We start from the raw sequence: 17,707 nt of genomic DNA on the forward strand, positions 1-17,707 counted from the left end.
ATTTCTCCAATTTTTTTCCTCTAACTGCTCCGATAGAGTTCTCAAACGTCAAAGAGACAGAGAAGGGATTGAAGCCTCCACTTATACTGTCACCATGCGATTTATATTTCTCCCTCCGCAAATAATATCTCACAAATCCCAACGGTGAGAGCGTGCTAAACTTAATTTCTAACAACATATCCAAATTTCATGAAAATCCAACGGTTAACGAAACAAGGATCATAGTTTTTCCGAGACATCTTTGAGTTTTTGCGGGAAAGGAAAATGCTACAATGTAAGGAGTATTTCTCTTAGCTCAGACATACTATAGAAATTCTCAATGGTGAGAATGCTCGGAATTGGGTTGCAAACGTGATGCTCAAATTTGACAACGATCCAACGGTGAATGAGTCCGAGATCGTCATTTTTTTGAGATAGGTGAGATGCCTGCATGAAAAAGAGAGGGTTTTGGGAGAAGAGAGAAAAAACGAAATTGTGAGGCAGAGGAGGCTGAGGAGTCAGTCTGAAAACTGACCTATCATGTTGTTATTTATAGCTAGGGGCATTTTCGACCTATTATTTACTCTATTTATTTATTTATTATTTTATAAAAATAAACTTTATTTTATTCTCTATCAAGCAAATAAATAAAATACCCTTTTTATTTTCTCTCAAATCATTATTTTAATTAATAATTATATCTCCTTATTTATTTATTTATAAAATCTCATCATTATTTTTAAAATTCTATTTATTTATAAATAACAATTCTTTTTAATCTAGTTTACGAAAATTGGGATATTAAATTAATCCTAGCTAACTGATTAAAAAAATATATTTTTTGGAAAGTTGGAAAAAGTCACTTATTATAATAACATGCCCAGTGGGCTAGCCCTGGTCCTAACCCCATATTAAGTGGGATTGTATAGTGCCCCTCATTAGGGAGCTAAGGCCTGCTAGGACCATTATGGAGGGCCAAGTGGGTTGGGCCTAGAGCCATTTTGGCGGCTCTAGAAGGATCCTATAAAAAAAAAACTAGGGAGAGACTCCCACCAAATAAAACCAACATTTGCAATCCCAAAAGAGGCTAAGCTAAATGCACAGCTATTCCCCTCCTGGAGTATATGAGAAAATGTGAAATGGATAAGGTGTTAAGCCATTCATTTCTAACAGACCAGGGTACTAATAGAGGATTGTTGAACGCCTTAACCACCAACTGCGAATCTGTTTACAACCTAAGACATCTTCCTTTTGCAACATGAACGTCAACATTCTCTATCAAATTCTCAATGTTTCACACCACTGATGGTTTCTAGTCAACGAAGAACCTAGGATATTTGAAGACGGGTGAAGCTTCAGCCTTGGTGTAAACACTTTTCTTCACATGTGCTGGTTAAGACTAGAGCATTTCCTTTTCTATTGCATTGAGCCTATTCAATTTCATAAAACTTAGTGCTACACAATCTTGCAAACTGGGATGGAAACTAAGTTTGAGTGACAAAGCAAATGGTATAGCAACAAAAAGTTGATGCACAAGCTAAATCCTTTGAATGTTTTCCAATTGTATTTAAATTTAAGTACACATTTGCAACATGTTCACAATTGAGCAAAGCTATTTTGTACCAAAACAGAGTTACAGAAGTTATTAATTTGTATGGCTCACGATACTTTAATTCCAAATTAATTTGTATGGCTCACGACACTTTAATTCGAAATTGCTTAATTTTAAAACGTGTTATTTGTTTAGTTAATATACCTTGTCCCAATTCCCAAGCCAGTTATGAAATAATTTTTGTAAAAAATATCATTTTCCAAGTATAAAATGATGCGATGATCTGAACTAAAATCATGGTTGGTATCTGAACTAGGCCTATCGCCTATTATATTTAAGGTGTATACTGACTACGTTACAATCTAAACTTTTAATGAATTGAAGCTGATCTTATACATCTTAGATATTTATTACTCACCAGAATCTTTAAATCATCTGAATGCTTCACCAAATCAGATTTGTCTGTCTTTGTAGAATTATTTGGTTGAGTGTTTGGATTGATGAAAGAAAGATAAAGCAGGAGCTCGTAATATGTATGCCCAAATAAACCATATATCCCATATTGGAAGGTGAAGCCCTGAGATTTTCTTGCCTGTATTTCCTATCTTGCATCTAACATTGTGATGGAAAGTTCGTTAACTGAGCACAATTTGTTATTTGATGGATTTCCCAACGAATTATTTGCTTCAGTCGGAACATTTGTTTCAGTGTAAAATCCAGGAACCTTTGGCTTTGACAATAATTTATCACCATTCAACATTATTACCACTGACGACATGTCTGGCCTATCTTCTGGTCTTTGTTGCACACATAATAGGCCTACCTGTATGCATCGTATGACTTCACTGGGTGTGCATTGTTCTTTTAGCACTTCATCCAATAGTTTCAGTGCCATCTCTTCAGCCCATAATCTCCATGCCTAAGAACGTGAGAATTATATTATTAGGTTAAAAATAATTCATTTCATACTAAATAGTAGCATAGTCAGATCAGTATGCATACATGTCCAATAAGATTATTGTAGTGCTCTGGGTCTGAAAATTCACTGTTTTTCTTTCCACTTACAATCTCTAGTACAATCACACCATAACTAAAGACATCAGATTTCAATGAGAAATGCCCACGTGCAGCATACTCAGGTGATATGTAACCCCTGAAAATAAAATCATCAAATATAATTAAAACTCGACAGCACAATTTCAAACAATCATTATCCAGAAGAAACTAGCTTACTATGTTCCAGCCACCCTATTTGTGTTTGCCTCAACATGGTCTCCGAAAAGTGATCGACCCAAGCCAAAGTCTGATATTTTGGGATCCAAATTTTCATCTAGTAAAATATTGCTAGCTTTTAGATCTCTGTGAATAATCCTCAGCCTAGAATCTTGATGAAGATACATAAGTCCTCGAGCGATACCACTAATAACTTTGAAACGCTTATCCCAATCTAGCAACTTCCTTTTAGATTCATCTAGTCAAATAAAAAATATATTTAGCATAGCTGTTATACTCTCCATAATTCCATACACTACAAATAAGAAATAAGAATATTGTCAATTGTAACTGTGTTTAGAAATTAGAATAAATCATGAGGGCTCCAACCAAAGACAAAGTAGTCCAAGCTGTGATTGGACATGTATTCATAAATCAATATTTTTTCTTCTCCTTCAATGCAGCAACCAAGAAGCTTTACAAGATTACGGTGCTGAAGTTTGGAAATCAATGCCACTTCATTTTTGAACTCTTCCTACCCTTGTCCAGACTTCTTTGAAAGCCTTTTCACAGCTAACTCTTTCCCATCTAACAGTTTGCCCTGAAAAATAATCTTCTACTATTTTTAGAAAGCTTTTAAGGAAAATAGAAGTTAAGGATATCAATTTTCTTTATCACCTTGTATACGGGACCATAGCCACCTTCTCCAAGCTTGTTTTTGGTTGAAAAATTTTCAGTGGCATTAGCTAAGACTGAAAAGCTGAAAGTTGGCAAATCAATGTCTTCCTTCCTTGGTATATTTTTGTAACGCTTATTGTAAAATTTTCTTAGAGACCCTGAATGGTTGGAAAATAACAGTATATAAACCTGGACACGTAGTATAAACATTTTTGTTTTTGTGCCTAATTGTTAGTATTAGATACTAAATTATATCTATATACTTACCTGGATTTTTAATTACCAATATACATACACATGTGATAATTAATCCAAAGATAGTCACACCAACAGCTATCGCTACAATCTTTTTGTTGATTTTTTTTTGGCCACCATCATCTAAAAGAAACAGAGCATGATCAGTCCCCAACTTTAAAATAAACAGCTCTATTGATTGAAGCTAAGAAGAGAGTGAGTTTAGTTAATTTAAACTGAGTGGGGGAGAAACAAATTGTATTTAATTTGGAAAATTAAATTCTTATAATAGTTAAAATGCATTACTAATAATTTTCTATGCAATTAACAAAATCTTGCAAACTACAGATCTTTGTTTGATTTACTGTCTCCCCTTGAGCATAGCATTTCTAGCCACAATAATGGATTGTTTATTTAACTCACCTTTGAATGATCTCATGGATACGTACTCCACCCTTTTCTCTTAGAATAATGCAATAATCAGAAAGAAATCAAACAGGAAAAGAGAGCAAAGAAGGCAAAGGAAAGAATTAAAAACAAAATGAAAAAAATGGATTACCTAATTCTGAGGCAGGGAGTCTGATATATAAGTCTTGTCCCGATTCAGTGAATTTTCTCAAGTCAACCAGGGTATTAAACCAAAGAAGACAGCCACTTCCTCCATCACGGATGTCTAAATTTGCATATGCTGAACAAGAACAGTTTTTAAGACATGAATTCTGGCATTCATGAAGGTTCATGATCTTACTAAACCATGATGAAGACGTGTCTGGCAATTTCATGCGTGTGTATTTCAAGAAGCCATCTGTATAACTGTTTTCACAATCAGATTTATTCCTTGGAACACAACCATCGGACCAAATTGCTATATTCCATTGATCAGGATTCTTGGGGATATATCCTCTCAGGCATTCACAAGTTGGAAGTAAGTAGCCATCATAAGTGCATACAGAATTTGCACCACAAAAGGCATAATTCTCACATTGATCGTCTGCGTTTAACAAGACCACTTGCAGGGTGCTTCTTTGAGTTGTCCAAAACATAGTCTGTGGCATGCCTGAAGGGGTCAATTTTAATACGCCGAAGGTAGATATATCAGGAAGGTCGAACTCATAAAACACCTCTTTTTCATTGAGCACAAAGTTTTGTGAACGAGTTTGATCTGGGTTTCCAACTGTAGTCAAGCCATTCCATGACCCATATCGCGATATTGTATCAGGTCCCTTGAATTTAATAATTTGAGGATATCCTCTAAGATCAATTTTGATGGTATATTCCCCCTCAGCAGGATCATCAACCCCTCTCCAAGATGACAAAGATCTTTCTAGACCAGTCTTTAAGTTCCATCCAAGTTTCATTCCTGCCATTAATGTATCACATGGATAATCAAAACTCTGCCACAAGATGGCGTCCTCATTAGTTCCCTGTCCATATTTCACTACAAAATTTCCTGAATCCAAAAGATAAGCAATTGGGTTATTCGCTGCTTTGCTCAATATATTGGATGACCAAATGGTGCTGTTTGTAGCACTGAGAAGCTGAAGAATCCCTTTTTCACTGAGTTTGAGAACTCCTGAGTTATTCTTAAGAGGTATATTTCGGTTAGCCACCCACACTATTGTTAAAGGGGATGCATTTCTGAACCATATACCCAAGTATCTCCTTGTTGAATTTCCAGGGCTAAAGAAACCCAGTTCAGTAATTCCACCTGTTGAAACCAAAGTCTCACCATCTTGGATAGATTGACTCACTGCCAAACTGTCTAGTGAAGTGCAAGTTCCCAACATATCAAAGAATAAGAAGAACCAAATATGTAACATTATGATGCTATGCGCCATTATGATGTGGTAGCAACAGTGATTTCTAAGTTAGGATGAGGTTTAGCGTTAAGTAAGCACTCTTGATTGATATGAAGAGGCAGAGGTTGACCATATAATTAAATGAGAAGAAATCAAACAAACTAATGTAGAGGCACGCCATATGATGGGATGGGACATTGCATAATAAAAATGTTAAAATATATAGAGGAATAAGTTTGTAACTTTTATTGATGAATTTGATATTAGTTTACAGTGATATATATACAAGTGAACAACCCTAATATGTAGTGAATCAAGCTACCAATCTCCTAATAATTCTCAACAAATCAGAATTGGAAATAACAGATTTGCACGGCTAAATAATTAAAGGAATTGAAAACTAATTATTATGATTGATATCCTCCCGCAAGTTGTATAATCTGGATGAGAGATGCAACTTGGACAGTAGCGATTTGAACCGAGGGAGAAGCAGAGGCTTTGTTAGAATATCAGTAAGTTGATCATCGGTAGACACAAAAGACACTCGAAACTTGCCATGTTGAACATGTTCTCGAACAAAGTGGTAGGCTAAGGCTATATGTTTCATCCGAGAGTGGAAGACAGGATTAGCACTGAGATTTGTGGCACCAAGATTGTCACAGTATATGACTGGATTGGCAGTGGGCATGTGACCAAGTTCTGTGAACAAGGAAAGAACCCATAATAGTTCACTAGCCGTGTCAGCCAAGGCTTTGTATTCTGCTTCAGTTGATGATCGAGGAACAGAACGTTGTTTGCGGGAGCTCCAGGAGATGGGAGTGTTACCGAGATATAACAAGTAACCAGTGGTTGAAACATAATCATCCTTGTCACCAGCCCAATCAGCATCCGAGTAGGCATGAAAGGTCAAAGGAGCAGTCGCTGAGATGAAGACTCCTTTGTCACAAGAGCCCGCCAAATATCGGAGCACTCGTTTAAGTGCAGACCAATGCGCCGTTCTTGGATTTTGCATGAACTGTGCTAGTTTGTTAGTGCTGAAGGCGATATCTGGACGTGTAAGACTCAAGTATTGAAGGCTTCCAACCAGTGTGCGGTACTCCTTTGGAGAGGGTAGGAGATCACCAGAATCCTTAAGTAATTGAACACTCGCTAACAAAGGAGTGGATGCTGGTTTTGTATTTGTCATGCCTGATTTATGTAGCAGATCAATGATATATTTCCTTTGTGAAAGAAACATTTCTGCAGCGGAAGGAATTACTTCGACACCCAAGAAATAACTGAGACATCCAAGATCTTTTAACGAAAACCGAGCAGCAAGTGTGGCAATGAGTTTGGACAGCTCTGCAGATGAATTTCCAGTGATAATTATATCATCAACATATACTAATAAGTAAAGTGTAGCCTCTGGTTTTTGGTAGATGAAAAGAGATGCATCTGCAGTGGAATTGACAAAACCAAGGGAGAGCAGGAATACGCGAAGCTCCGTATACCAGGCGCGGGGTGCTTGCTTCAGCCCATAGAGTGCCTTTTTGAGGCGACAAACATGATCAGGAAAGTTTTTGTTGACAAAATCAGGTGGTTGTATCATGAAGACTTCCTCCTTAAGTGTCCCTTGAAGAAATGCATTGTTGACATCAAGCTGACGTATGGGCCACCCTTGACGAACTGCAAGAGTTAGGACAATGCGAATGGTCACCGGTTTAACAACGGGGCTAAAAGTTTCTGTATAGTCCCAACCAGAGCGTTGGTGAAACCCTTTGGCGACTAACCGAGCCTTGTAACGATCAATTGATCCGTCTGAATTTCGTTTGATTCGAAATACCCATTTACAGCCAACCAAATTTTGATCAGAGGACCGACTGACAAGATCCCAAGTGTTGTTGTGGTGTAAGGCATCAAATTCGGCTTGCATGGCTGAGCGCCAATCAGGGTTGCGAAGGGCCTGGGTGATGGTGTTGGGTTCAATGGGAGATGAGGCTTGGACATGGAGATTAAGCTTTTGGATGGGTTTGATAATGTTGTTTTTAGACCGAGTGATGATCCCACCTCCATTTGGGTTGACAATGGTTTGGGGTGGTGGAGCAGAGAGTTGCGGGGATGATTGTGAGGTTGGAGGAGGAGATTGAGTGGGGTTTGTGGGTTCGGTGGAGGACTGGGCCATATATGGGGAGTTGGTGATGGATGGGGAGGAAGGGGCAGGAGATGAATCTTCCGGTGGGTTCATGGGTTGTAAGATGGAGAGTTGAAGTGGGCCTGTTTGTTGCTCCGGACTTGGACTAGCGTGAGTTACTAGGGAGTTGAACGGGAATTCAGATTCAACGAACTTCACATGCCGAGAGGTGTAGATCCTTCCTGTTGTGGGATCAAGACACAAATATGCATGTTGATCAGCCGAGTAACCTACAAAAACACACATAGCAGACTTTGGTGCAAGTTTATGGTTAGCATATGGTTTAGTCCAGGGAAAACACAAACATCCAAAACACTTTAACTTATGATAATCCGGACTAATGTTGAGCAATTTAGAATAGGGTGATTGGTACCCAAGAATTGGAGTTGGGAGGCGATTTATGAGATAAGCGGCGGTGGTCATGGCGTGAGGCCAATAGGTGAGGGGCAAGCTCGAGTGATGGAGAAGAGAGAGACCGGTTTCAGCAATGTGACGATTCCGGCGTTCTGAAATTCCATTATGTTCAGGTGTATGAGGTGGCGTTGTATGATGACTTATACCATGATTTAGTAAAAAAGGGCGAAGACCAATATATTCGCCACCATTGTCTGTGTAAAGAATTTTTATTTTGTGATGATAGAAATTTTCAACTAGCGATTTAAATTTGGGAAATATAGTTTGCACATCAGATTTTCGTTTCATTGGATATAGCCAAATATAACGAGTAAAATGATCAACAAACATGCAATAATAGCGAAGACCATCAATTGATAAAATAGGAGAAGTCCAGACATCAGAGAAAATTATTTCTAATGGATAACAAGATTGAAGAGTGGATTCATGGAATGGAAGTTTATGACTTTTGTTAATTTGACACGAGTGACAATCGGATTGCGGAAATTTATTTGAGCCTAAGGAAAAATGTTTCTGAACAAATTTGAAAATAGAAGATGAAGGGTGCCCAAGCCTATGATGCCATGATGCAGAGGATTCTGTTCGAACCGTGTGGACGGAGGGTGAGGTGGCGGGCCAGAGATAGAGTCCATCCACACATGAGCCTTTATGGGTTGTGTGACCCGTCTGCAAGTCCTTCACATAAAAAGAGTTTGGCAGGAAAACAATAACAGAGTTGGTTTGTTGGGTAAGTTTAGAGACAGAGATTATTTTTTGTTTCATGGAAGGAACACACAGAGCATTAGACAAGGATAAATCATTAAGTAAAAGTGTTCCAGAATGAGTGATGTTTAAACCTGAACCATTACCCATAAACAGTGAGTCAAGACCAGTGTACAGATGATGAAGCGCCAGATTATCGAGATCATTGGTTACATGATGTGTCGCTCCACTGTCAAACAAAAAATCATGTTGCGATGGGCCGGCAGTTGCAGTATTGACCTGAACCTGTCCAGTGTGAGCCGGAGAGTTACGAGGTGGCGGTGGGACACTAGGATGCTGCTGCTGGAAGGTTTTGCACTGAGAGAGAACATGACCTTTGATGTTGCACCACTGACAGCGGCCGAGAAAAGGTTTGCGAGATGCTTTGGCATAGGTGTTTTTGAGAAGGATCCAGAGATCATGCGAGGTCTTGGTGTGAGACACCAGGGAGGCCACTTCATTAGAGAGAGTGGTGAGGAGAGCACCATATATAAGGCGGTCCTGTCGACGCCAAGTTTGGTAAGCAGGATTCTGAGTTGTTACCGGAAGTGATGCAGTGGTGGGGGTCGTTTCCGACGGCGCAAGAAAAGATCCATCTGGATATTGGAGGAGATCATAGCCATCAAGGAGAGCTTCAACTTGTTGTTTCCAATTAGGATAATTGTTGGGAAGAAGTTTGGTGACATTGGTGAAAGTGATGCAAGCAAGGGGTTTGGATGGCTCATGGGGGTTGGGAATGAAGGAGTTGTTGTCGGCCATGGGAGGCAAGGGTGAGGAACGACGTCCTTAATTGAAGAAATAGGGAATGGGTGGATCGTTTAGGCTGATACCATATAGAGGAATAAGTTTGTAACTTTTATTGATGAATTTGATATTAGTTTACAGTGATATATATACAAGTGAACAACCCTAATATGTAGTGAATCAAGCTACCAATCTCCTAATAATTCTCAACAAATCAGAATTGGAAATAACAGATTTGCACGGCTAAATAATTAAAGGAATTGAAAACTAATTATTATAATTGATAAAATATGCTTATTGTTTAGTGTAAAATGTTGTTAGATGAAGACTTTTAGTATTTTGATTTCTTTCTGAGGAAAAAGACTATTAATTATATGTTAATGATAGAGTCCATTTAAGTTTGCACTAAGATGGCTAGTTTTTTTAATTGTTTTTGGAGGAAGAAGAAGACTATTAGTTATATTTATATGTTAATGATAAGAATCCATTTTAGTTTCCATTTGACTTAGTTTTTTTTTTTAAGAAATAAGAAGTTTATCGTTATATGTTAATGATAGAGTCCATTCAGGCGGCACATTGAGAAAAGGTCTTATATTGGAGCACGTGGTAGAATGATTTTTATATTAAAAATATTTATTTATAATGACTTTTTCTTTTATAAAAATAAATGTGTATCATGTGTAATGTACATATTAAAAAAATAATATCCACGAATAGTGGTGTAATTTGGAACCCTCAAGCAAGGTCTTATATTGTAGCAGGTGGTAGAGTGGTGATTGGAGGTCACACTCATTAAAAATGGATAGCGAATAAAAAAATTTATGAATACTTCGTACCAATATGATATATATCTAGTTACTCTTAATATGGTATCAAGTCCTAATATCGATATCGTTACCTTTATCCATGGCTGTCCTCAATTTATCTGATCCTTCAGCTCCATACAAACCTAATCTAAGTATCTAACCATCCAAATCCTGCTAATGGGACCTCTTTCCTCCGTATCAAAACCATACTCGCTAATTTTACCACAGGAACATAAACGTTATCTTTTAGATTTCCAATCTGTCTCACTGGATCAATGAATCGGTTCTCTACCAGATCCTTTTACATCTGCTTCATTTTTACAATAGGAATGTCAACGTCCTCTATCAAATTCTCAATGTATCACATGAGAGATGGTTTGCAGTCAACCCAAATTCTGAGATTTTTTGCGACGGTTGAAGCTTCAGCCTCGGTGTATACACATATCTACACATGAGTTATTCAATTTCATATAAAATAGTGTTACACGATGTTAGCAAACAAGGAAGGAAACTAGTTTGAGTCACAGAGAAAATGGTATGGCAACAATAAGTTGATGCCAAGCTAAATCCTTTTTAATGTTTTCAAATTGTGAGGTTATTTAAATTTAAGTGCACATTAGCAAAATGTTTACATTTGAGTAATGCTATTTTGTACTAAAACAAGGTTACAGAGTTCATTTCTACAGCTCATGATACTCTAATTGCAAATTGCTTAAATTTAAAACGTGTTATTTGTTTAATTATTATACCTTGTTACAATTCGCAAGCCAATTATGATTTTTTTTTGTTACGAATATCGTTTTCGAAGAAGAAAATGCTGCGATAACTGAACTGAAATGCATGGTTGGTGTCTGAACTAGACTTATCGCCTAATTGTATACTGAATACTGGTCAAGCTAAACTTTTAATGCAATATTTACAGTGGAAAAGCCAAAATCAATGCATATATATTGGCAACTTATAACTATACAAAGCTGATCTTCTACATTTTTTAACTTTGATGTTTATAACTCACACCAGAATCTTTTAAAATTGTATTCTTTATTTCACCAAATCAGTAATCCATTGGTTTACAAGAAGGAATATTTCACCAAATCAGTAATCCATTCTATTGAATCCAAGAAGGAATATTCTTTATTAAGATTGTATTTATTTGTCTTTCTTTTGTAGAACCATTTGGTTGCATGTTTTGGATTTATGAAACAAAGATAAAGCCAGAGTTTGTAATAGCACTTTCACAAATCATGTATGCTCAAATAAACCATATATTCCACATTAATGTAAGGTAAAGTGTTAGGGTCACGGCAGAGCTGGGGCAGGAGAGGGGAAGAGAGAGATAAGGAAGAGAGCGAGAATGATTCCCTTATTCGAGGTAGGGTCCTCCTGAAGATAACTCTGAAGGTGCTTGTTCTTATTATTTCATGACGATACTCAGTAACTTATATATTACTGAGAGATACAAGCGTATAACTCCCATAACGGAAATCGAAAATTTAACAAACTCTAACAGCTCTAACAGACTATCAACTACACATGCTAATGATTGGCACGTAGCATGCACAATGCGTGAATGGTTAACTAGCTAATGTAATCTCTTAAGTATCCAAGTCTAGTTACGGCACGTGCTGGTCTTGCGGGAGCATCATCTGTCATGGTGGCGCTGTGAGCTTCTTCGTTAGCATCAATAGAGGCCTGAATGCTAGCAATACCTCTGTCCTTGGAAACCACCTTGTCCTCAAGGTGGTAGGTGTCACGTAGCTCGAGCCAGGGTTCCCAGGAAGTGTCTTCGGGAGGTTGGCCAACCCATTGGGTTAGAACTAGCTGGGTTGGAGGAGAAGTGGATGTATCAAGCTTACTATCCAAAATGCAAAGAGGGCGTTGCATGGGTTTCTGACCAACGATCTCTAAGGTCCACGGCTCAGTCGATGAAGGTGGGGGTCCATGATGAAGGCGCAGTAGCGAGAAATGAAAGACAGGATGGATACGGGCCTCAATTGGAAGATCAAGCCGATATGCGACTTCACCCACTTTAGCAAGGATCTTAAAGGGCCCGAAGTATCGTTTTGATAGTTTTGGGTGATGTGTCCCTGTAACTGATCGCTGGTGAGTTGGTCGAAGCTTCACATAGACCCATTGGTTTACAGCGAAGGTAACATCGTCACGCCTTGCATCAGTATGTTTCTTCATGGAGTCTTGAGCCTTCTTCAACCGCTTCTGTAGTTTTGTATGCATGTTCTGTCGTGATTCGACCAGTGACTCAACAACTTCGTTCTTCATTAAGCCTGGGATATACTGAGGTATTGTGGGTGGGGGTTTCCCATATATGACCTCGAATGGGGTTAGTCGGGAGCTTGAATGCAATGAGGTATTGTAGCACCACTCTGCGAGTGACAAGTAGCGGAACCACGATGATGGTTGAGAGCTGACGAAGCACCGGAGATATTGTTCGAGGACGCCGTGCTTAACCGAAGGTGGGTGCCACTGTGTCTGAATAACTCTCTCCAAAAAGCGCTTAAGAACACGGGGTCCCTATTGGAGACAATGCTTTTGGGAAATCCGTGATGTTTGCAAACGATTTCTATGAAAAGCATGGCGACTTTGAAGGCCAAAAATCCTGTGGGTAAGGCTCCGAGATGCACTCCCTTGGAGTATCTGTCGACTACAACCATGATAATAGTAAAGCCGTTGGATAGGGCTAAGTGGGTGACGAAATCCATGGAAATGTCTTCCCAGACCCCTATCGGAGATGGTAGTGGTTGTAACAGGCCCGCCGAACGCTTGGTGCTTGATTTGTTCTGCTGACAGACCTTGCACTCCCGGATATACTTCTGGACATCATGCTTCAATCCCTGCCAAAAGAAGCTTGCTTCAATGCGGTGTAAGGTCTTGGTTACTCCAAAATGACCACCTAGTGGTGTAGCGTGAAATTCTGATAAGAGGGATGGAATGTAAGGGTTGGTTTTATTCAACCAGATGCGGTCATTGAATAACAGATACCCGTTATGGACGCGATATTGAGGGTAGGCTGAGGGGTTCTCTTGAAAGTTGGCCATTAATGCTTGATAGTCGAGATCATTGACAAGTGTTTGCTGGATATCGCACAGGAAATCAAGCTGAGGCACTGACAACACGAGTAACTGGCCTGGTTCAGGTGGCCGGCAAGAGAGGGCATCCGTGACAACATTGGTGGCACCCGCCTTATATTGTATCGTGTAATCAAAGCCAAGTAATTTGGAGAGGTAGTAGTGCTGCTCCGGGGTTTGAATCACCTGCGTCATAAGCTCCCTAAGACTCTTATGATCGATGAGAATGGTGAATAGGCTTCCAAGGAGATATTGCCTCCATTTATGCACTGCTGAGGTGATAGCATGAAGTTCCCTCACGTAGGTGGAAGCATTCAAGGGTTGAAGTTCTTACTAAAGAACGCTAGTGGGTGTCCTCGCTGTGTGAGCACGGCCCCCATGGCGGTGCCTGAGGCATCCGTTTCGACTAAGAATGGCTCACTGAAGTTGGGGAGAGCTAGTACTAGGGTGTTGGTCATGGCGGATTTGAGCTTATCGAAAGCTTCTTGCGACTCGAGTGACCATTCAAATGCGTCCTTACATAGTAAGCTCATGAGTGGGGATGCTATAGCTGCATATTGCCGCACGAACTTCCTATAGAACCCAGTTAACCCGAGAAACGCTCGAAGTTCCTTAGCTGTCGCCGGAGTTGGCCATTGTTCGATAGCTCTGATCTTAGATGGCTCGAGGGTAACTCCCTTGTTGGAAACAACGTGACCGAGGTACTCTAATTCCCTCTGAGTGAATAGACACTTAGTTCGTTTTAAGTAGAACTCACTTCGCAGCAAGGCTTGGAAGATTAGATCAAGGTGTTGAACATGAGACGAAAGCGAGTTGCTATAGACGAGTATATCGTCAAAAAACACAGCTGCAAAATGACGTAAGAATGGTGCAAGGAAATGATTCATTGTTGCCTGGAATGTTGAGGGCGCATTGCATAATGCAAAGGGCATATAAAACGCTTAAGTGAAACAAAGCCGAGGTCGAACCTGTGTGGATCATGCATTTTACTTGGGCTACTGATGCGGGTTTCGGTCTAGTGGCGACATCAGCCTATAAGGATATCTCCTGGCCCAGGTGAGTGAACCTCATGACAAAGGAGGTATAGTTCGTCGTGACTGGCCCGAATTGCTTCAACCAATCGATGCCTAGCACTGCGTCTGCTCCACTGATCTGAAGGAGGTGGAAGGTGACTGGAAACGAGTGGCCCTGAATGGTTAATGGAGTATCGGGGCAGCGTTTGTCACAATCCAGCGTGGATCCATTTCCGACGAGGACTCAGAGAGGTTGTGTGCTTTCGATGGGAAGATGGAGGAAGTGTGCAACCCGTGGATGAAGGAAATTGTGGGTACTCCCACTGTCTATGAGGATGGTGATGCGCGCATTTCTAATGGTGCCATATGCGCGAAATGTTTCAGACGAAGGTAAGCCGGACATTGCGTGGAGGCTGATGTGGGGAGGATTGAAGTCTGATGCAAGTTCAGGATCACTTATATTCTCATCTGAATCAGGACTAGGAGCTTTGGTACCTAGTTCGCCGGAATCCTGGGCTGAATCATCTACTACAAAGAGTAATACGCATCCCTTGCAATGGTGGTTAGAACTCCACTTATCGTCGCAATTATAGCACAAGCCCTTCTCCCTGTGAAACGCCATGTCCTCCGAGGTTCAATGTACGTAAGGAGGCTTAGGTTTTGTGCTCAGGTTAGTCGAGGAGGTTAATGTTGATGGTTGATAGGGACGTTGCGTCAAAGTTCTTCTATCTCGTAACTTGTCCTCCTGCAGTTTCGCGAGGGCAGTGGCTTAAAGGAGGGAGATTGGTTGGATAGCTAACACCTCTCGTCGAAGCTCGGGGTTCAATCCCGAGATAAAGCAACTTAATAGGAATGGTGGAGGAAGACCTACCACGCGATTAGTCAGGCGTTCAAATTTCGTTAAGTAATCATTCACAGATCCTCGTTGGACTAACTTGAATAAAGCACCTTTTCGATCATCATAGAACGTTGGTGCGAATCGTGACTCCAATGCTTGGAGGAATCCTTGCCATGAAGTGATAAAGTCGTTGGTGAACATCCACTGATACCAGCTGAGGGCGGCACCATCAAGGTATAGGGAAGCCACGGTGATCCTCTCCACTTCCGGTGTGTTCTGGTACTGGAAGAGTTGGTTCATCTTGAATATCCACCCTAGGGGATCACGGCCGTCGAACCACGGGATATCAAGCTTAACGGTGTTGCGGTGGCAGTTCGTGTTACTCACGGAGGGTTGGTTCTGGTGCGTACCGCATAATCGGAGGTGATCCAAAATGGAATCTACCTTACCGGAGAGATCTGTGTATCGTTCGTTGAGGTTGGCCTGGCTGTTGGTGAGGCGTGCAATAGCGTCCTCTAGACGATTTGTGGTTGTCTTCCTGGTTCCGTGGTCAGCCATGGCAATGGTAGCGGTGGTAGGTCGGACCACTTGTTAGGGTCACGGCGGAGCTGGGGAAGGAGAGGGGAAGAGAGCGAGAATGATTCCCTTATTCGAGGTAGAGTCCTCCTGAAGATAACTCTGAAGGTGCTTGTTCTTATTATTTCATGAAGATACTCAGTAACTAGTATATTACTGAGAGATACAAGCGTACAACTGCCATAACGGAAATCAGAAATCTAACAAACTCTAACAGCTCTAACAGACTATCAACTACACATGCTAATGATTGGCACATAGCATGCACAATGCGTGAATGGGTAACTAGCTGACGTAATCTCGTAAGTATCCAGGTCTAGTTACGGCATGTGCTGGTCTTGCGGGAGCATCGTCTGTCATGGTGGCGTAGTGAGCTTCTTCGTTAGCATCATCAAAGGCCTCAATGCTAACATAAAGCCAGGTTTTCTTGCCTCCATTTTCAATCTTGCATCTAACATAGTGATATAAAGTTCATGAACTGAGCCCAGCCTATGATTTCCCTACGAACTATTTGCTTCAAGATGTAACCTCCGCTTCAGTGTAAAATCCAAGAACCTTTGGCTTTGGCAATAATTTCTCACCATTTAACATTAATACCACTGATGGCATGTCAGGTCTATCTTCTGTTCTTTGTTGCACACATAATGGACTTACCTGTACACATCGTATGACTTCACCAGCGGTGCATTGTTCACCCAAACAGTTCATCCAGTATTCCAGTGCCATCACTTCAGTCCCTTATCTCCACACCTAAGGTGATAATTAAATTAGTAGGTTGGAAATAATTCAATTTATACTAATTAGAAGCATAGATAGATCAATATGCATACTTGTCTAAGAAGATTATTAGTGTTTTGGGTTTGAAAATTCTCTATTTGCCTTTCCACTTAGAATCTCCAGTATTATCACACCATAGCTAAAGACTTCTGGTTTCACTGAGAAATGCCCATGTGCAGTGTACTCCGGAGGTATGCAACCACTAAAAATTTAACTTAAAAAGTAAAATGATCAAAACTTGACAGAATGAGATCATAATCATAGAGAAAACAACGAACCCTTAAAACAGTTTGGTGCAGTTTGGAGTAGTTCAGAGCAGTTCAATGCTCCTACAAAATAGTTCAGTTCGGTTTGCCTGAACTTTTAACAATTCAGTTTAGTTCTGGCAAACTAGATTTTCTGTTCAAAATAGTTCACAAGAGTTTGGTTTAGTTCAATTCGTACATCTAACATCCCATTTTTTATAAAATAAATTAAAAATGGTTTTAGTTAAAAATAAATAATTTAAAAAAAATAGTGAGATTTTTATAACTAAATAAATGAGGAGAAATAACTTTATTAAAATAATAGTTTGAAGGAAAACAAAAAAAAATAGTTGGTTTATTCATTTGATAGGAAATAAAATAGAGATCTTTTTATGAAATAATAAAAATATAAAAAAATAAAGTAAATAATTGACTGAGAGTACCTAGTTATAAATAGAGACATTAGATTAGTTTTAGAATGACAATAGTCTTTGCGCTCTCTCTTCCTCTAAATTTCATTTTTCCTTCTCTTCCTTTTAAAATCCTCTCTTTTTCCCACATACACTCAAATCTGTCTCAATAAAATAACGATATCGAACTCGTTAACTGTTGGATCGTCGTGAAATTTGAGCATCAGGTTTGGAATTCATTTCCAAACATTCTCACCATTTGAAATTGCAAAAAATTGTCGAGGGTGATAGAAACTCCCTTCTCATCGTAACCTTCTCCTTTCCCGTAGAGACCCAAAACCTGTCCCACTAAGACTACAATTCCAGACTTGTTAACCGTTGGATCATTACGAAATTTGGACACCAGGTTGAAAATGCATTTCCACACCTCTTCACC

At 39.7% G+C, this 17,707-nt stretch overlaps 1 protein-coding gene and 1 pseudogene across 1 annotated transcript; both read right to left on the reverse strand.

The window, feature by feature from the left end:
- Positions 1-1,721: 1,721 nt before the first annotated feature.
- LOC102664904 (G-type lectin S-receptor-like serine/threonine-protein kinase At4g27290) lies at positions 1,722-5,537 on the reverse strand (annotated as a pseudogene).
- Positions 5,538-11,907: 6,370 nt separating this feature from the next.
- LOC102665172 (uncharacterized) lies at positions 11,908-12,606 on the reverse strand. The gene has a single exon (XM_006582664.1). It carries the CDS (start codon positions 12,604-12,606, stop codon positions 11,908-11,910), a length of 699 nt encoding a protein of 232 aa, XP_006582727.1.
- Between the last annotated feature and the right edge of the window lie 5,101 nt (positions 12,607-17,707).

The sequence above is a fragment of the Glycine max genome, chromosome 6 (genome assembly GCF_000004515.6).
Source record: "Glycine max cultivar Williams 82 chromosome 6, Glycine_max_v4.0, whole genome shotgun sequence".
Lineage (NCBI taxonomy): Eukaryota > Viridiplantae > Streptophyta > Magnoliopsida > Fabales > Fabaceae > Glycine > Glycine max.